The sequence below is a fragment of the Amblyomma maculatum genome, chromosome 6, assembly GCF_055883805.1.
Source record: "Amblyomma maculatum isolate TAMU_Amacu chromosome 6, ASM5588380v1, whole genome shotgun sequence".
Lineage (NCBI taxonomy): Eukaryota > Metazoa > Arthropoda > Arachnida > Ixodida > Ixodidae > Amblyomma > Amblyomma maculatum.
The window spans coordinates 29,370,264-29,392,087 of record NC_139349.1 but is presented as its reverse complement, the minus strand read 5'-3'; the positions used below and the strand labels follow the sequence as shown (position 1 = coordinate 29,392,087).

The 21,824-nt window shown below is 44.5% G+C and overlaps 1 protein-coding gene across 2 annotated transcripts in view; it reads right to left on the bottom strand.

Annotated features, from left to right (window-relative positions):
• Positions 1–21,824, bottom strand: part of pHCl-1 (pH-sensitive chloride channel 1) — a 94,161-nt gene that overhangs the window by 4,861 nt on the left and 67,476 nt on the right. For both annotated transcript variants that reach the window (XM_084606294.1, XM_084606293.1), the window contains exons 6-8: positions 19,454–19,594; positions 17,139–17,331; positions 12,498–12,732 (exon numbers count right to left, since the gene is read on the bottom strand). In XM_084606294.1, coding sequence (XP_084462420.1) covers positions 12,498–12,732; positions 17,139–17,331; positions 19,454–19,594 — 569 coding nt within the window. The remainder of the gene's footprint in view (positions 1–12,497; positions 12,733–17,138; positions 17,332–19,453; positions 19,595–21,824) is intronic.

Genomic DNA, 21,824 nt, shown 5'->3' with positions numbered 1-21,824 from the left:
GGATGAGTTGGGCTGAGCGATGTTGTAATGCTCCAATATATTTTATGAGATTAACATGCCCGGTGCCCCAACCTGATTATGCTTATTCAAGCTGTGGACGAATGTAAGTTGTGTATAATAGTAGTGTAAATGATAATGGTGCCAGGGAGAAATTCTTGCGAATATATCCCAGTGTTCGACTCGCCTTAGACGTTAAGGATAGATTATTGACATTATGAACTCCAACGCATCGATAGGAAGATACGCATTCTAATGATGTGTTATTAATCAAATATTCAGTGCACATCCTGTTAGTGCAAGATATCCTCATAGACATACACGTTTTAATCTTTATTTCCATGCGCCAGTGTGACACCACTCATTAATGTTAAAATCATCCTGAATAGCAGCGATATGTGAATTATTAAAAGTAGGCCCAAAGATGAATTAGCGTCATCACTGGTTCAAACTAAATACGTGATGTCAAGAAAGCGCGGATCCAGTCGATTACATATGGGTCTATGTTTAGGAAGCTTAATTTAAGAAAGAGGAGTGGGTGGTTTAGTTTCTTTCAAATGCTTTAGAAAAATCAAGGAATGTTCAGTAAGTCAAAGAACCAGAGTCTACGTTGGCATGCAAGTCATTACTGAAGGTGATGAGCTCAGTGTAACACAAGAAATGTTTACGAAATCCATGCTGCATAACTCGGAAGAAATTATTTTTAAGAAGGTTAACTATATGTGTGAATACCACAGGTTTCATAATTTTGCACAGCACTCATATGAGTGAAATAGGTCTGCAGTTATGAGGATAGCTCCCCTTTTATGAATGGGGATTATTTTACCAATTTTCCGATCGCGTGGTATAGGTAGCGGAGTTATATGATTGACAAAAATGCGTTGTAGTATGATGCAAAAATATTCCACACTATTCTGTAAGAAGCTATTATTGATTGCGCCTACCCCACATGAGACGCTAGGGTTTATTTCGTTTATTACGGCTTTGATGCCACATATATCGAATGCAAGTGAACCCATGAAGTAACAGTTGGCAGACGTTTTCGCAAGCATCTGATAATAGATATTAGGGCATGAGAATAATTGAGTCGATGTATCAATAAGCATACGGCGCATAAATGGGCAGACACTGCTTCCCCAGAATTTGTGTGTAATGATGTTACAAACTGATCTGTGTATGGTGTTCCAAAAATTTTTGGGTTGGTTTTCAATGATTTGGGATGCGTGCATCTGCCAATGCACTGTAAATAGTCGATCGTTAGGGAAAGGAAGGGTATATACTCACGCTCATTTCGGTGGCGGTTAGCTCAGCGATACTTCATGAATACTGCATGAATACTTCCTGACAGCTCGGCGATACTTCATGATTTCATGAATACAGCCATGAATACTTCCTGACAGCTCGGCGATACTTCATGATTTCATGAATACAGCCGACGCTGACCTACATTCTAATGTTCGGTGAGAGATATTTGCAGCTTCTACTAAGTGCCGAATTCACTGCAAATTAGAGTGGTCCGTCGGCATCTCATATCTCTACAGTTCATTAGAAGCGTTGTTGCTAAAGAAATCACCTCTACCGATTCCTGGCTGACAATGCATGCTAAAATCTTAAAGTGCAATTTATTCCTTCTTGAGGGAAATGTCCAGGGTTCTTTAATATATAGTTGTGCAGTACGGACCATGTTTGATGTGAAGGGACGTGCAGCCGTTGTGTAGTCCGAAGAGACCTCGGTTCCGGCTACTGTTCCAACCTTTCATAGCTTCAGGGTAGATATAGCGGTGGTATTATGTGGGTTCATTCCGTGGCTTGCCTCAAGTCGCATGCGATACTGCAGGGATAATTGCGGTAGCTACTTTTATCGGCGTCTAACTTTGCTACTTGATATCCCGCAAATTTTCATCAAGACGATCTTTCGCATCTTATTATACGCGCAAGGGAAGTGCTGATATCCTTCTAGAACGGAAGCTGTCATCATTGCCCTTGCATTCTTTCATTACCCTGAGCAGCTTTGATTCTAATTAAGACGAGTCAGGGCCTGCTTTCCGATCATGCGGAGTATAAGGCTGCCTGCATGTCTCCATTCTAGCCATTAATTCATTGCGAAAGAATTTCTCCGGCGTTCAAAAAGCATGTCCGTCCCTGCGCTTTGTGAGTGCCAGGGGGAAAGGAACAATGAACAGGTGCGACCGGCCGGGATGGGGGGGGGGGGGGGGGGGGGGGTTGACGTGATACCGTTTCATCAGAGCTTTAACAGACGCCAGCTAGGTGCGGCGATTTGTGAAATATTCATTTAAATACTTACTTTCCGCTCATTTATGTTCATAAAGTGGATTATTTCGGTCACTCCCAATGTGATAGCTACCATTTGCGCTGGAAATCTCGGCGGCAATTTTTTTATTCGGTATACCTTTAAGGCATTCCCTAAAGACTTTTGGTGACTTATATTTGAAATGCAATGCGTTATTTTTAGAGTGCCTTAAATGTTTCATTCCAGGCACAGGCAGAGGAAATTTGCGAGAACCATAACAACGCACTATTTCTTCTGGAATAGTGAGCAGTGGGCGTAAGCGCAAGCGGGACCCCAATCGGATTAGGAGCATCTAATACTGTAATTAAAATTGCAAGCTATCTTTTTTTTTTTTTCATCCACACAAAATGGTGTGGCAAAGAGCCGATGAGCGTGCCTCGGGTGGCTGTATATGTTTCGCATCTTTTTTCATTATTCCACGTTTTATGTCAGTTCGCAGAAGTTTTCCTGGAAACAAGGGAGGTGGGTCTCCAGTCGTAAGTGGCGATCCTCTAGCGTTGAGATGCTATGCGTAGAGAGGGAGATAGGCATACATTATTGCAGGCGCCATTGCGCGTGCGAGCGCTTCAGAGAGAATAGAATGTTTACTTTACCATGCGAATGGCTCGTTGCGAAGGGGGTGAGGATATGCCCCCGTCCAGTTTCACCCCTGCCGATTTCGAACTGAGGTCTTTGCCTACCTTTGCTATACTCCTCCCAATCGATGAAGTACCTCTTTCGCTGCGTCAATCGCGAAGACAATCTGAATATCTGCTTATATTTTCTTCTCCATACAACCTTAGCAGTAGCAGCTCATTTGCGCAGGAGGCTATGTATTCACATATATAAGCGACGCTGATCTACGTTATAATGTTTGATGCGAGGTATGTAGCGCACATTTTGATCCCTGCCTGATCCACTTCACATTCCAGTGCAGGAAATGCACCTTATATCTTTGCACTTGGCAGAGGGTATAATAGTGAAGGAATAAACTCATCGGAATCAATTTTGTAAGCATAGTCGAAATCCAAAAGGAGTGTTCATGGCCTTTGTGAAGTGGATGTAAAGGTTTGCTTCCATTGTTATTAAGCGTAATACGGGTAGGAAACGGCTGTGTAGTAATAATGTAGTAATAATCGTACTGGAGGTTAGAGGGCGCATAGACGTTGTTATATATCCCGAACGAATTTCAGTTGGCTATTGTTCGGGTCGTAATCTCCGCCCACAGATGTTTGCGTGTATTAGGTTCTGAAGTGCCCTACAGAAGATCCCTTAAGATCCAGTGCAGGTTGATCTTTGCCGTCTTCCTTTATCGTATGCAGCAGGATTTCAGTAATTAAGTTCTCTCTACCATGCTTTTTTTTTTTTCAGATTTTAACAAGCTGAAATTTGATTGAGTTCATGAAGACGTGGAACGTGGTGTGTGTTTGACCAACTTCTTCGTTCTGCATAGTTTTACGGTGTATGGCGGACGTTCAGGGTATCCTGTGGGCAGTTCTGGTGACGGCTTTTTGCAATATGCGGTGGTATATTTTGAGCGCGTTAAAGGATTCGCTCCATAAAAGCTGCGGCAAGCATAATGTAATCCAAAAGCGTTGTGATTTAGGCCTGTTGGTATTCGGACATCATGAAGAAGACAAAGCGCAACACACAAGGACGGAGAGAAGAGAACGGGATAATCACAAGCATAATGTCACGTTGCTTTTCAGCTATGGTAGCTTCGTCTGAAATAGCGACAAGTGGGAGTTCTGCACAAGCGGGCTTCCACTTATGTTCTTCGTTTTGCCTTAACTTAAGGAGAACCCAGAACCAGGATCAGAGCATTGAAACCTTCCACTACTGTCGGTAGGCATGCCTTGTTTTCAGTCACAGAGATCAGAGCAGTAGAAGGCTTGAATTACTGTATTCAGGTTTCCTGTCAGTTCACAGATGTATTTCTGGTAAGACAACACAAGAGGAGAGGTGGCGGGGCTGGCATTTAGGCGTTTTTATCCCTTTTTGTTAGCCTCTAGGAATTTATACCATAACCTCTGAATAAACGCTTTGATTTCATTTGATTTGACGTGTTGTGTGTCTGAACGCATAAATGATCATTCTTTCACCTTAAGATGCATTGACAGCAGTGCTGAGACGAATATCAGGGGCAGGTAGCCATATGTTCCAACAAGATGATACGATAACATTCGTGGATAGGTATGATGTTGTGCGACCATGTAAAAATGTTGGTAACTTTTGTTTCCACTCCGTAAGCAGCAGCAGTGCCACCATGCGGAAATGCTGTGGCAATCGGTGAATATATAGCCAATCAGAATGAAGTTTCCGCTAGCGCATCTTTATACTTCGCTTACTGGAAGCTAATGAAGCGGTAGAGCGGAAGTGACTTTGTACTTGTACTTTTGTACTTGTAATTGTACTTTTATAGACGCAGGCAGAAGGAGCTGCGCTCCAGAAGCACCACCCACTAAGCTAAAAGGTGGTGTTCACCTTCGAATCTCCATCTACCTTTACTCTCTAAAAGAATTATTTCGCGTATGGAAGGCCTCAAAATTCATTGTATGAAATATCTCTCTGATACTGCCGTCCCCGCGGCCTCAGTTCGAAGTCTGGTTTTATGTAACGTAGTCCGTGCCACCGCACTCCGTGGAAAGTGACGAGCTGTGAGCGTGTGTTTGCATTCACAGTACGCAATAATGTGTATGGAAACTTTCCTGTGTACTCCGTGATTTTCAAGGCGAAAACTTATGTAAAATCCCGTAGAGGTAGTTGACGCCATGTTACAAACCTTTTAAATTCCTCCTATCTCCACACCTGTCCTCAGGGGAGAGGGAAGCGACTACAGCAGCCTCGAAGGGAGGAAACCTAGTCGGAGAGAGTGTGAGAGGAAATGAAAATTGGGTTTGAGGAAAAAAGGCTGAATATAAGCCTCACTTCTCGCTGGTCGCATGACCTGCACCATGAGGGGTCGCCCCAGCCACGCGTAGCAACTTGGTGGGCAGGGTGGGAGAGAAATTCAGAAAAATATGATTACATATTCCATCGGCCGAGAAATATAGTTAGTGGACAGCGTGCTGAGCGGAAAAACACCAGCAGAGGCTAAGCGCCCGAGGGAATCCGTGCCCGTATCACACCACCCAATCGCAAACACCACTAAAAAAAATTTTACCGTGAAACTATGCTGCTTTCGATTCATACATGTAAGCAGTCAAGTGTGTCTGCCGACATTTTGAAGAGCCGCATGCGAAGTGCGACTTAATTATTGTAGTCCTATACGAAAGATAAATGCAATGTGGGTTTGTTCGATCGCTTTGTTCGATGCTTCTTCTGCTTCACAGTGTCTCCTTACTGCCTATTAAATGTGCTGCGAAACTATCATGCCAAGTCGCTCCTAGTCTGGGGACAAATTTTTCCGGCTGCTTGTGTGAATCCATACCTCAGACATCATATTTTCAGGATATATTGCGAGTAGTAACATCCGCTTGCATTTTTTTTTTCATTGAAATATAGAGGTAGATGGAACGTTCGTACGGGAGCAAACTAAGCGCAAAGAAGACGCAAAGTTGCCATTAGCGCTTTGTGCTGTCTCCTGTGTTGTGCTCGTCTGCTTTGCGCTTACTTTTCTCCCGTACGATCATGAACCAACTAGCCCAGCAACAAGTTTTACATCAGATGAAACATTGTCATTTACGGTAGCTTCGTGGTTATTTTCTTGGGTTATGATTATGATGGTAGAATTCGCAGCGTTTTCGTTCTTTATTTGTATTCAAGCGCATTTCATCTGTTGTGGCAGGGCTGCTTTTCTCAGTGGCCCGATAGCAGTCAGCATTGCCGATAACACCCACGAGAATAGAATATCGCTAGTTTACCTTGTCAGTGGGCTTTTAGAGTCGGGATATTATGAGCAACGACGCGGCGTGAGATTTTATTGAACAGATTGCGGACAAATGGCAAAAAATACGACGATAAAAGCAACGCTACGAGACAACGACGTGGCTTCATTTACAAAGGAGTAAATATATCAGGCCACCTAAGACCTGAAAGGTGCTACTGCCCATCGTTAGGAGCATTACTGTGTATGCATGAAATATGTTTCATTAAATGATAACATCAGAGGTCCTTATACACCTATTTATTTTGATAAAAACATTTCTACTATGTTCTCGACAGCATGCTGATTTGTACTGCCAGTGTTTTACGTGCACGTTTAGTCTTGATGGGTGTTACTGCCCCAAGCACCTTAAGTCAATCCTGCTTGTGCAATGTCGAAGGCTTCGCGCTCATCCTTATTTTGTATTTTAAGAAAACAACAAAACCAAAAACTTGTTTTTCAATATTTCAAAGAAGATGACGATCGGAAATGCCCCTTTCAGCCAGTAGCTCTACTGTTTAACGCCCACGTGGCTGTTGCAAAAACAATCGTGACACCATAAGCTGGCTGCAAAATCATCTCATTTTCGGTGTTCTAGTTGCTCTTGATTAAACGTTGTTCTGATTGGCATTTTTGACAGTGTTTTTCTTATACCGGGTAGAAGGGTCTGAACGCAATGTCATACCACTAGGCAATCTGAACGTTCTGGAAACCATTGGAGCTACCTTAAGAATTACATGGGAAAGCACAGTGACGGCAAACAAACAAAGCAATGGGAAAAGTGTGAAGGGAGGACATGTGTCGGCCGCTAACGGTGACAAATTGGATTCCAAGGGAAAACGGTCGTAGCAACGGGCGGCAGAAAATTAGGTGGGCGGATGTATTTAAGACGTTTTCAGGGGTCAAGTGAATGCAGCTAGCACAAGACAAGGCTAATTGGAGAAATAGGGGAGAGGCTTTCGTGCTGCTTCGTCCTGCTGCTGCTGATGATGATGAGGCATAAGAAAGCTGACGAGTGGGAAAAGGCAGCAGAATGCAACAGGAAAGCTCCTGTTTCGATACTTCCGGCCAATTAGGCAGGTACTGATAATGAAAGTGGAATTGACGTAACTGTTAGTGTGCTGCTGTTGTCACCATTCATTAAACGTTGTCGATCATAAAAGCAAGCACTGCAAGGCGATCCGGTACTGCTTACTGTTGTTGTGCCTGGCCGTGCTGTTGTGCCTGGCCAAAGCCGCCCAGAAATTCAGCCGGACGCCAAACTTCTTCGGCGAACGCCTCCTTCACAAACTCTGGATACTTCTCTGCAAAGCACCAGTGCACTGGAGGCGAGCCGTACCAAAGGGAGAGAAGCGACGTGTTTCAACATGAGCTGTACGTCCAGACAGCACGGCGCGCCGTGGCCCTGACGGTGAACCCTTTCTCGCCCCGCGGCATATTTGAAGCGAGAGTGCAGCAAGCTCTCCCATTGGCCCTGCGAAAGTGCTGCCGTCGGATTGGACCATTTTGAGCGTCAACGGTTCTCGGCAACGGAGTCTCAAGTGCTTCCGTTCGAGACTCCGAGTGTGAGTTCGTCACGAGCGTCCATCGGGAGCAGTTCGCCCCCTGACAGTGCGGACGCGGCGGAATCTCCCCGGCCGTCGCTGCGCGAGAACAGTCGCGTACGGCTATGTTAGCTTTCGGCCCCAGAGCCGAAATCCTTGTTTAAATACCTGTAAATAGTGTATAAAGCCTTTTCTTCATCTCACCAACGCCGACTCGGATTCATCGCTACCGCCCAGGGAGCTGACAGCCCTCGTTCACGAAACGGGTGACGAGCGCTGCGTTACCAACTCCTTGGCACAACCCTGTTGACGGTGGGCTACTGTGTGATAACCCCACCGGCACAACATTGGTGACAGCTGTGGGATCCACTGTCACAACATTGGTGGCAGCTGTGGGATCCACTGTCACAACATTGGTGGCAGTTGCGGGATCCATTGGCACAACCCTGTTGACGGTGGGCTACTGTGTGATAACCCCACCGGCACAACACTGTCCACGCCACATATCGCACGATAATCAACGGCCGGCAAATGTGTTTAGTAGCGGGCTGAACATCGGTGCTTGTTTTTCGTATCTGACGAGCCGGTCTGGTAACCGAGGCAGTACCGTGTCGATTTCGCACAAATGAAGGCGATGGTTCGAGTCCTGACGCTTGCTTCGCGAACGCTTTCATTCTGAGCGGGGACGAGCATGTCGACCGATGGCGCTTTGTGTCTGTTGGTAGACTCGGCTGTAGCTCGGTTACCGGAGTGCGAAAAACATAGTGAGTTGCTTGTGCACCATCTCCCCTCGCTGTCCCATGGACAGCCTAGAGGGTGGATGCTCATCGATATATTCCTTTCGGTGCAACTAAAGCTACATGAGGCGCCTCGCTAGATATTTCTCGGTGTGCTGCCTTACCGGGTATGTAACATGTTTTGGCTGCATGAATACTAGGTTCTGAAGAAGCAGTTATTATGTCACATTCTTCATTGCTTTCGACTATGCTGTCCTCTTTTGTGGCAATTCTCACCCAAACCTGCAGCTCTACCCAGACCTGCTGCTCTGCTGTCGAGACACGAATCGAAAGGCGTGATGCGCTTCTGTAACCCAAGTCACTGAAATCCCGTCCAAACGCGTTTGATATGTCGAAGTTTTCAGCACTTAACAAGCGCATCCTGAACAATACGAAGTCAACATTGCGAAACCGATAGAATATATGTTACAGAGAAACGCTGCGAGATTGCAGTGCTGTCTCTATGCCAACACACTGTATTGCATGGAGATCAGTCAGAAAAAAAAACGCTTTCTGATTGTGTTCGAAACCAGCATTTTTCCAAACCAACCAGGCCTAAGTCGCAAAAAGGATGCCTGCACGCATGTGTACTGACCGCGTTTGTATAAAAAATATAAATGTAGCGTCAACCTCAATGCTAACAAAAAGAGCACAGTGAGTATGGCAAGTTTCCCCATACCATCGGAATACGCGGACAGCTTGTATATTGAGTTGCAGGATATGTGACATAAAGGTGGAAATATTGTTTTTGGCCTGGTATGTTTTTCCACTCCAGATTTACTGCACTATTTCTGCGTCCGGTGGCATAATATCTAAGCACCGAAACACCTAGTGTGCTTTCGTCGAGCGTTCACCGCATTGACATATAGTACACAAAAGTTCAGTACGATCGCGATAAATGTCTCGAGACCTCAGTGCTTCGATGCTCGAATTCCTTTTCATCGCGCTTTACTTAATAAGGGAGCCAGTAGCCACCAAGAACAGGGAAATTAGGACTTTTTTTTAGGCGAAAGCATTTCTAGCCTCATTTGGAAAATATGTTAGTCTACGTGGTAAACCTCGATAATACTCGTAAAGATAGCGCTGGAAAAGCCACTGCCTAGCCATCAAATCGGAGAGTGGGACGACGCCACGCACAACAGATACCCAGTGGCAGGCCCCTCGCGCCTAAAGCTTCAGGTATGTCATGCCATTTGCTCGCCCAAAATCTCGAACACACCTCAGTCTGGCGCCAAATATCAAAACTGTGACGCAACAATTCTTCGCACGATAATCTGGGTGGCGTCATTTCATTTGGGTTCCCATTTACCATACATCTGCTGCGGCTAATCTGCGATAAGGATCCGAACTAAGAACAAATGTATCACCATTTGCATCCCTTAATTATCTCAACACAGCACTGGACCTAGTGCAGTGGGCGCTGCCAGAGGAGAATGAATAGAGTGGGGTTCATCAGAGAAGCAGCGCACAGCGTAAACAATCTTTCGCATTCGTGCAAGTAGGCGCCCCTAAATGTCTATTGAAATGTTCTGTGCGTTGATCAATGTGAAATAATAATGTTATCGTGGATATGAGTGTTTAAAAAGTAGAACGGAAAAGCGACCGCATATGATGTCGGTGGGACCCGAATTTACGATCTCTGACTGAGCTATGGCGATGGTTGTTCGATCTTCTACTTTCGTAGGTACTTACAATGCGTGTACGGTGTCCTAGACAGTAGCCACCATAGTCACCCCCTATCATAGAGGCGGACATGAAATGTTTTGTGCTACCATAAGTTCCACGCAATGCTCTATGTCCTGACATCATGTAAATGAAACAATGGATATTGTATCGACCCCAGTCAGGTTCATCGCATCACTGTGCTAGAAGTTCTTAAGTGCTACGAAAGTTCGCTTTCTAAAGGTACCTATGAGGCTCGACGGTAGAATAATAATGCACTGGTAATGCGCAGCAGGTTCCGTGCCAAGAGCCGAATATAACACAGTCGAGAGAAAACATTGATGTGTAGTGCGCGGGCTTCCATACAGGGAAAGTCCAGGCACACAGAGAAGGAAAGGAGGTTGCAAGTAAGCGCGCTGAATAAACGGAAGCGACGGCAAAGCGATTCGCTCCAGGCACTTTTCCGCCTCGTCTTCTGGAGTGCTCGCCTGATCAAGTGGTGTCTTGGGAGTCGGGAAATGGAAGTTCCTAGGAGAAGCATAATAGGTCCGTGAATCACCGAGCCCACTGCGCAAAGCTAGCGCAGACCTTCGCCGCGCCCTCTTGATTCTACGCCATTGCGCGATCGATCGTCGGCTCGCCGAATGCGAAGCATTGCACTCCTGGGCCATGAATGCTTCTTATCCTTTTTGGTGTTACTACGAGTGCTACTTATTTTTAACGCAAAACAAAATGTAAGCTTCGCTCATACTGTAATATACGCGTGACTAAAAAGACGGTTTACATATATTCATACGCAATGCGAAGTGCTACGCCAGGAAAACGTAACAAATCAATTTCGCAGCTCCGTACACCAACGTCGACTTTTAAATGTTGCCTCTTAGGCAGGCCACAGAAATTTCTTAGGTGCGTGGCGTACTCGTAACCTTGAAATATACGACCTAAATTATAGTGAGCAGTTTCGGGCGTTTTTTGACGCATATTCCATCTACCTAATACACAGAGAACCCATCCGTAGGCCTACATTTTAGGATGACGGCCTGTGGGGAGAGTTGGTTCATGACGTGAAAACCTCTGCGGCGTAAAAACGACGACACAAGAAAGAAAAGGACATCATTTGCGCACGTGGTGTAGTGCGTAGTCGTTTTTCAGCCGTAGTGGTTTTCAAGTAACTCTTAGGGTACAACACTAGTGAATACATTTCACCTCACTGTTTTTTTTTCTTTGATTCGTGTCGTTGGGCAGTTTTTCTCATTATCCTTTTACGTAGTGTTGGTCTGAAGGTTGCCGCATATACTAGACTACGTGGCTCGATACCTGTTCACATCTGTACTTAAATGCTTCCATCTTACAGCTGAGCCTTACTTAGGAGCTGGTTCGAAGGCACCATCCAGAAAGTCACAGTTGACGAAACTCGCTGCTTCCGTGACTGGATGTAAGGGGGTCATTTTATAGGCACAAGACTGATCAGTAATCATAAACATCTTTCGTACAGCCAAATATGGACAGAATCGGGCCTTTGAGTTTACATTTTACACAGCCACCACGGTAGACAAGCAGACGCAACACAGGACGCGCATTGTACCAGCCCCTTTCGGTATGATGTTTTTCTATGAGAAGTTATGAGTTGTAAAGAATGAAGATTCAGCAACTCTACAACCATCACAATTCCAACCTAGTAGAAGTAGTAAAGTTAAAATATTAATCATAATTTACTACAAATAATTTTCTAGGATAACAGCGCCGGCCAAGGGCTGCCTACTGTAAGTGAGCATTGTAAATTGCTGCAAACAACCTCTGACGAAAATGACGCCAACGCGTGCAGCATATTGACAACAGCATTCACGCGAAGGAGCAACGACGGTTACTCAAACATTAACCTACGGATTACATGACAAAAGTGGTACATTCAGTAAAGACACACTAAAGGAAATGTGACGCACCAGAGGAAACAGATCAGGAAGAAAGTGTCCAGCGTCACCGGAGACAAAATCAACGCTACAAACGCATACGGATACTACGCACTCGTGACTACTTAGAATAAAAAAGCAAGCGACCGCAAGTTGGTTGGTTGGTTTGCGGGGTTTAACGTCCCAAAGCGACTCAGGCTATGAGAGACGCCGTAGTGGAGGACTCCGGAAATTTCGACCACCTGGGGTTCTTTAACGTGCACTGACATCGCACAGCACACGGACGCCACTCCGTTTCACCCCCCATCGAAACGCAGCCGCCGAGGCCGGGATTCGATCCCGCTTCCCTGGGCACAGTAGTCGAGCGCCGTAACCACTGCGCCACCCCGGCGGGGGTGACCGCAAGTGTGAAGCATGTAAGGGCAGAGCTCAGCAGCAGTGTGCTGCACATACCTTCATCTCGAGATGCTCGTGTGGTGCTCGTGGCGGGGGCACTCGTAGCGGGTCGGCCGAGGCCGGGCGACTGGGCCGCCGTGCGGCGGCCGCCCGCTGCCGGAGGCCCAGGTTACGGTACAGGTAGTTGACGATGATGAACTCGAGCATGGACGCATAGATGAAGAACATACACACGCCGTCCCACAGGTTCATGGCGGTCAGGTTGGACACCACGGGCAGGGTGGACCGGAAGCTGCACGCACATCAACAATGCCTCAGCAGCCTGCACGTTTTTAGAGAGCTTCCTCTCATGTCAAGTATGCTTGCAAAGGTGCACCCTTTACAGGCAGTCGAAACGCTCATTTCTGGCTTGAATTCATGGAGAGCTTCCTCTCATGTCAAGTATGCTTGCAAGGGTGCACCCTTTACAGGCAGTCGAAACACGCATTTCTGGCTTGGATTCATGATGCCTGTATTGATATTGAAGCGAAAGCTTCACTACGCTATGTAAATAATAATTGGTTCACAGGAAGGCAAATGCGCAGTATCTGTCACACTTGCTCTGTGGACACCTGAACCGTGCCGTAAGAGAAGGGATGAAGGTGGAGTGAAAGTGGAAAGAGAGAAAGGGGAGCCGTAGTGGAGGGCTATGGAGTAATTTCGACCACCTGGGGATCTTTAACGTGTGCTGACATCGCACAGCACACGGACGCCACTTCGTTTCGCCTCCATCGAAACTCAGCCGCCGTGGTCGGGTTCTAACCCGGGAACTCCGGCACAGTAGTCGGGCGTCTTACCACTGCCCCACTCCGGCGGGGCCCATGTAAAGCAAAGTTCGAAGTTTCGGAGCCAGAGTCGCTACTGCGCATGCGCCGTAACCATGGCAACCAGCTGCCACGTTGTACAGGCGTTCCGTCGCTGCGCTCACTAAAGAGAAAAGGAGGAAGGCAGCAGCATCCCAACAGATGCATGCATCGGCGCGGAGAGAAGGGTAGCTTTCGCACTGCGCATGCGCACGCCGCCGCGGGGAGCTAACCAAATGAAGCAGGAAAGCGTCTGCCGGCCTCGCATGCGCTGGGCATGAAAGTGGATTCTGCCTAGAACGCCGGTGAACTTTGATGCGTTATACGCTGATAGTGTTCGATGCAACACTCGGTGGCCCGCAGCCAAGTCTTTCGCTCCACATTCGGTTCAGCAGTGTTGAACCTCTCTAATGTTTGTATTGTCACTTACACAAGTTCTCACAAATGGTAGTGTGCCACATATGTGATGTAGCCTGCTTTATCAAGAGAAAAGCGCCTCGTGTTTTGTTATGGCCGCTGTGCGCAGTAGAAGCCCGCCAGTATTTTGCTATTTTTATAGAAATCACAATTGACCTTATTTTCGATGATGTCAGTCTGTGCTACGCAACATGTAAGCACATCTAGGAGCTCAAATCCGATCAGCCTCTCGTCCTGTTTGACAACACCTAGTGAAGGAAATGTCATTCCATGTGGCCCTAAGAGAGCGCTTACACGGTCGGTTACCCCGGCCTATTTGTGAAAATATTTCATGATAGAAAAATAATGAGTTAATAACTGTATTTGGGAGAAATTTTTCGTAGTTGATCACAAGTTCAGAAGAATTTTCGATAAAATAACGTCCATAGAAAGTACACGTAAACTGGTTTCCTACCCTGCTATGCCGCGAAAAGAGCCGCCGCGTCGGTTGTGCAACTGCAGAGGCACAGTGGCGGGCTGCATGGTTCAATTCGGATCGAGCCAAAATGCAAAAACACATACCCATTTATTTCGCAAAACCATAGGCACATCTACTTGTCAGTTTCTGTATCATCCAGTCTGAGGCCACCAAGCCAACTCAAAATGTGAGCAACCAGTTGGCCAACGAATCCACACCGTTAGGACGTACAAGATTCCGGCACCCGTTAATTAAAAAATCGAGGTCCCAGAACAGCTTAACTCACAGAATTACCTTGGCATACATATAAGAACGCATTGTTAAGAGCATCTAAAGCGTGCAACTTAGCGAAGAGTGAAAGGTAAGGAAACTAGAATGTAAGCTACCACCTCTGTGACCTGTAATATAAGTTTCACCCTATATTTACGGGCTAGAAGCGCATGAAACTGCTCCCTCAAATGACATCGCAGCGAAATACATTGTGAGGTGATGACCGCACTCGTTTTCTTCTTTTGTCCGCGACGCAGAAGAAAACAATAGCGTTGCACTCAGGTCCGTCGGCTTTGTTTACATTGACGCTTCAACAATCCGCCGCTGATATGAGAGTGCGAACAGGCTGGCTGCTATATTTATCCGTGCAATCTGGGGATGGCCCTCAGAGGCACCCGAAAGGAGGTCATCGAGCAGAATGTGGCGCCCTCTGTGGATGAGGAGCGCTTGATTTCGCTTGTAGTATAGCTTTTGTGTGTGTGTGCTATCCGTGTGTACCAATTACTCTATTATTTACGTGAACACCTAAGTTTCTGGCACATGGATGTGAGGGTTCCAATGCGCGCCTAAGAAGAATATTTTCTTTAATCAAATTTTGTAAAGACACTGTGAAATTTTTTTCTGGAAACTTTTGATGGTGACTGTCAATGTTTTTCGGCCGCAGAATAACGCCTTCGTTGCTGATAAATTCGGATTCAAATAGAAAATATAACCTTTTCATCATTTTACATGAAACGCGGGGCATAATTAGGGTAAATCGAATGTCGAGAGTCTAACAAGTAAAATTTTCCAACTTCGTGTTTTGTTTCTGGCTTCGTAGTGCGCTGAAATCTAATATTTTGTTTTTCGTTCTATATAACAAAAGCACTTACTTCATACTCCCAAAGTGTGCTTTAGGCAACAGTGGGTGATAGCGACAGGTATTTTGTTTATTTTTCACGCTTTTCTCGCCTTTTATTTTTCATTGGGAAGTTGTAAGGCTTCGGCGCATCAATTCATCCCTCGTTACTTTTAGCATGAAGCTTTCTTGGCGCAATCAGCGTTGCTTACATAAAGCTTACATTTCCGAAGTGTGTGCGGGTGCGTGTGTGTGACGAGTGTGGTTGCAAGAAATGTGAGCAATCAGAGGACGTGGCGGTGGCCTAAAGCAGCGTACCATGTAATGCCTTAGACCATTGTCTTGCCGCATAACTGCACATCTTGCGCTCCGCAAATCCTGACTGAAATATTCGCTGATAGGGCTAGTGCAAATCCACTGCTGTAAATATATGCACAGGCTGAACAAAAAAAAAAAACGTAAAATCTGTCAGGAACAATTGTTCGCTCGCTTGCTACTTTGCGCAGGGCTCTTTGGCAACTAAAGCAGAAAGGTGACAATCAACCACGGCTTTTTGCGGAATGCGTAAACAAAGTATGTCGAGCAAAATCAAATTAAACAAGGCATTTGGTGACATCACAATCGTCGTCGGCCAAGCGTTTCATATAGCGTTTCGCTATCAGTTGCGGGCTGTATGAGAGCCTTAATTAAAAATAACATTTTCATGTTGAAGGTTAGCTTTTGGGTCGGTAGGAGAAATTGTTATTGGACTATAGCGAATTTTTATTAGCGAAAAATGGGAAAGAAGAATTTCGAGGCCTGCTTGGCATAAATATTCTGAAACGTTAATGGTCCACCGTAAACTTCAAGCATAGAAAGGCTTATGGTTTGTTAATAAATATTATTCTGAACGGTGTTCGAGAGAGAAAAAAAATATATTCGAAAAATGCACAATTCCAGACATTCATTTAGTCATTGCTCGCTCTCGCGGCGACAGTGGAAACACGTATCCTAATACTTTCGGGTCATTAATCATTTCTGTCATGGTGACGAGCTGTCAGAGATGGTGCTCGTGGTCCACGAGACATATTCCACGTGATGCTGACGTCATTGAAACGCGCGGCCTCGGACGGCGCGAAACCACATTAGGTCCCACTGGACATTAGTTCCGTAAAGGTGCATCGTGGTAGATGCATGTGCCATCAAGGAGAGGATAACACTTTAGTAGGTCAATGACATATGACAACAGTATTCATAAGCGAACATGGAATTAAACTGAATTATTGATTGCGTCTTTGTTGCGATGATGCTGCTGCTCAATTTTACTGTCGCAAAAGCAGCTTTGGCTAAAGAGTGCCATATGGCTTAAAGAATTTTTTTTACTGACATAAACTACGGAGTATGGATTAACGATTCATTCGTGACACAGTTCAGCTTCTTTTCACCTAATCGCGTGGCGAACGATGATCCCCAATTCTTCCAGAAAGCGGGCAGTTTTTCCTGGCTCAAATGTAAATATTCGCTCAAAACATCAAGACTTAGGAAGGCCATCAGGACGAAACACCTGATGAACGCTACTAACCATTTCCTACTTCTTGCCTTTCTCTTCCATGCGTAAACACGGAGGCTATTTCACGCACATATTCCAAGGGAGTCTCTCAAGGCAGTCTCTACACAAAGTCATGGTGTATAGTGCGACATCAGGTGCATGGCCTTACGAGTAACTGCGATATCAGCCTTTCGGTACGCCATCGTATGTAGGTTATTTAGGATGCAGGAATACAATTAAGTGTGGTCTCGGGGTATATAATCCGTATCAGACCGTTCGTCACGCTCAGGGAAGAGTAGTCAAAAAATGAAGCGCATCGCTCTGAAACTTGGCGCCGCTAACTCACCTGTTGGTGGTGGTGCAAAAGTTGAGCATGGTGGTGACGCCAATCATGACGCGGGCCGGTACGGCGTTGATGTCGAGCCAGAAGCTGATGAACGAGCTAGTCACCAACACGATGCCAGGCACGAACACGGTGCTGATGTAGAAGGACTTGTCCCGCGTGAACACCAGCAGCACACGAAGGCAGCTATAGTTCCCTGCAGAGTGCGGTCATACGACGGTTGCGAAAGCCGTGGGATCCCGGATAAAAAGAATGTATGCGTCTAAATACAAAATCCACGGGAACTACGCGAGCTTGAGCAACAGTTACAAACGTTCCACTTTTGCATCCCTACCCCGATGCGACGCAACCAAGGTCACACTGTCCGAGTTGCGAAACAATGAGACCGACAGCGATTACTATCAAGGATTAAGACAACGCTGGCTTTCGAAAGTCGTAATTCCGCGGAAATGTAGCGTGTTCAGTGAAAAACAGCACAAGCTCGCCGCATTAATAGAAAGTACAGCGACAGCGCTCTGATGCTGCTTATACTTTTAAGGCCAGGGGAAGTTGTCTACGGAAGAAGAAAGAAAGAAGAAAAAACTTGGAGCTTTCTGCACTAAATCAGAGTGGTTGTCGCTGCAAAACCTTTAAGGTTTGCGGTGAGCATCACTACACTCCAGAGAGCTGAGCAAGCGATACGGGCCTTGATACATGGTAAATGGTTATGTACATGATGTAATTACAAAAATCTTATGCCCCTACATAAGCAGTACAATTTTACAGTACATTTTTTTTAAGTACATGTTCTTTTGCCAACCGTCAGTTGGATAAAATAAACAATTGAGGGAGAAAAATGCCTTCACTTAATAACGCACGTTTCTTGCGCGCGTGCAACTGGAAATGTAGATGACAGCGACGCACATGTCAACGCATATCCACGAATTCCTCTGCACCACCTTTTCTGACAACGCCTTGAAAAATTATGGCCACTAACGCGACCATATCTGCGAGCTGTAGCACCCCGAAATTTCTGAGGCGCAGGAAATACTTTTTCGGATTGTTCAAAATTAGTTTCATCAGCACTTTTATACTGCTAATGTATAATCCAGTTAGGTAAACAATTTTTGTTGACACCTAGCTTGTGTTTTATCTACTGGCACGAAAGCTGTTGTTTTGGCATTCATTTTTATTACTCATTTGCTTTTTTTTTTTTGTCGCGATGTCCGTGCGAGTACGCGGCGCTCCATACTTAATGAAACTATCTTCATAAATCAGCACATGACAACATAAAAACAAATAAAATCCCCTTAATTATTATGTAGACGTTGTGCCATCCTGGAATCATTTTTTTTTTTTTCACTTGTTAATTTCTTCTGACTTTCCAGCACTCATGCTAAAATGTTTTTCGTGACATACTTTATTAAGGTACAGTGATTGTTATTTGCAGAGTGAGTCGCAGATTTGCCTCATATTAGCGCAATTTTTTTTTTTCAGTGGGCGCTAAACCAAGTCTAGCATTGCCGCTAAACAGGAAGCCATATGCCGTTTGCCAAAATGTGTCCCTTTGGCATCAGCCATCCCTACGCAGCTACTGGCAATCGCATTACTACCATTACACTGGCACCAAATCTTGGTGCTTGCACCTTGCACCCTGCATCGCTGCGCGTTAAGTTAACGTATGCGTAAGCTAACCATCGGCGCCGTTGAGGCAGCCTTTAATCGCAGCAGTACTGCTAGGTTCCAACAGAACCCTTGCACATGTAACGGCTCCCAGTAGTCACTATACAGACCAGCGAGTCTGTAGCAATATAATCATTTTCTACCTTGCCCCCACAAGTTACGCAACTTTTATTTGAATCCTAAAACAAAACACAACGCAGGGCCTTAGTCCATACGTTTTTGATTGTCTAAAAACGAGCCTGTATAGTGTATTCGAAACAACTCCGAAGAAAGAAGGTCTTTCATCGCTTCATCTAGACGATGGGGATTTTAACACCCCTTGTACATCGTTTAAAAAGCGGCAGATGCTGCTAGAAGTGTGGCGTCTACTTGTACGCGAACGCTAAAGGAAGCTGGTTTGCAATATTTAAGTACCAAGATTTAAGGTTCCTGCAAATTCATTCATCTTTTACCTTGAGTGTAGTAAGAGTTTCATACATAAGTGAGGAACCTATAAACATGAGTTGGTTCTTTCTCTAAGGTACTGATTTTGAATTCTGATGCTTCGATGACAGACATGGTGCCACAAGGCTATATTCAAGCAGTAATTTAGTAGATATGTTAGAGTTCGCTTTATTGTTTTCATTTTTCATGGAGAGGAAGGGGATGCCGCATACCTCTCCAAGTGTGTCGTGTGTCGCAGTAACCGGTCTCGTTCTTGGCCAGATAGGCGTTGTGCGCCCTTAGCGAAGTGGCCGTGTTGATGGACGGCTCGGTGGGCGACCAGTCAATCTTGAGTTGGCTCTCTTCGTAAGACACTGCGCCAAGGGAAAGCGAAACGCGCCGCTGGATTCCAAGCCTACGCTTTGTGTCGAAAAAATGCTGTGGCTCTTTCTTGGATACATAGTTACTGCCCACAGCTTAGTAACAATGGTAACAATAATGTGTTCTCGCATATCTGCAAAAATAAACAGTTTTGACAGTTATCATCATCAACTTCAATTGTTGGTTTGTTAGTGGCAGGTCCAAGGCCTTCCTTGTGGATGTCCAAAAGCCCACTCCTGTGTCACGTTAGTACATGGAAAAGCCACGATATTTGTCGAATAACAATGGAGATAAATATTATTTCATAATGACGAAGGGACAATCACAGATACAATGCCTCCTGCGACGAAAACATACTCCTTTTCTCCGAATAACAATTGTTTGCCGCAGAGAGTTCTTGGTTGAAACAATGATTGCACTGGCTCATTCGCAATAATTTCCAAATAAACTTAAGTAAAACAAAATCTACAACTTTAACATCAAATTAAACTGTTATGGACGGATAGATTAACCTAACTCTTTACATGAAAACATGTTGAAAAAAAAAAGCATCAAATACTGCTGTGTAATTTTATGAATTTCAAGGCTGGAATGCACATGTTAGTAATTTAAAACTAAAACTATCGAAAGCTGCTGAAAGTGAAAAGTTTTATTCCAACTATAGGCAATGATATGCGTCATAGAATGATTCAATCGCTTTATTATTGATTCCTTAGGATAGGGGACTAAACCGCCTAGCGTAACTTCAAGCCATCATGCACAAGAGAGCTTTTACAATTTTTTTTAAAACTTAACATAAGAATACGGTACCTTTCTTTGACAAACAAGATTTTTTTTTTAATTTACCACACTAATGTTTACAAAATTCATGTCTACATATAAACCAACACAAAAATATTCTCCACAAATTTGAAAACACATATCTTGTGAGGAATGAAAGATTTAGTAGAATGCGGTTTCACAGGAAGTTACAAATACTGATTTTATTAAAGCATTGAAAAGGATGTTGCGTGAATGTTTGTTTATCTACATCTGTTTTGTCAACAAATAGATAAATGTTTCGCTTTATTCTATCTGTAAATGTTGTAGTTGTTCTGCTGTATATTTTTGCTTTCTGTAGTGACAACCTATCACTCGAACAAGCTTTAATTGGCTCATGTGTGTTTTATATTGCTGTCATTTCGCGTTTAAGGATTGTAATTTTTTTCAAGCATGATACAACCATCCATTGGTTCTAATTACTGCTTTGAGCTTTGTGTACATGCTATAAGAAATAATTTGAATATTTCTTTTTCTTTAACTTTTCCTGTGTGTTTTTTTTTTAATCATCATTTCGGTTGCTTTTAAATGTTTCAGTTCCGAATGCATCGCTGCTAAGATTGCTGGGGAAGCAGATGACCCAGTAAGATACTGGTTTTTGCCTTTTGTTCCCGTCTCTTAGTTCTACTGTATAAAGAAATCTAAACTCTTTCAATAAAATAAAAATTCAATAAACTATATTAAGGTTACGTAAAACAATTGTTTTCCACGAGATCTATTCGTGTATGCAAAAGGCTGCTGAAACTAGTGATGCGGCAGAATTATCTTGTAGGATAAAATTTCCCTCAACGCTATGGCAAAAGCCTTGCAAGGATGATGGCAAAATGGACGCAGCGAAACATGCGGACTTTATCCACTCACGTTAAGTGCATAAAAAAACAACGCTATAAAAAAGAAAACAAACTAGCTGAATGTGCAAGCGTTCATATCTTAACACAGGCTGCCTACTTTCTGTACCATGTGATAAGGGCTCACACAGCTCAGGTTTGCAAACCAATTCATCCACCTTCACGTCCTGAACGATGTTATATCACAAAAGAGAGCGCTAAGAAATGACAAAAAGACATCTTCATGGAACTGGCCGTAACAAAACCATTTCTGTATTTTTGAGTCTGAGCGAAGTATGTTCGATGATTATAGCCAGAAACGGAACAAAAATACTGCGAAATTGAACGGAATAAGGACGAAAACTGGTGCTGTTAAAATAAGTTGTATCCTAAACTGCAATAGGATTCTCTGCTGCAGCATCAGAAGTAGACTGGACTACAGTGTCATCCAATACCAAGTAGCGATAATCGAGTAGGTTTCAGGCTTTTCTTCACAAGTTTTTATCAAATGGCAGAAATAATTCCAAATCAAAATTTCTCTGCAATAAATTCGTCTTTAGCTGAAGGAAAAAAAAGC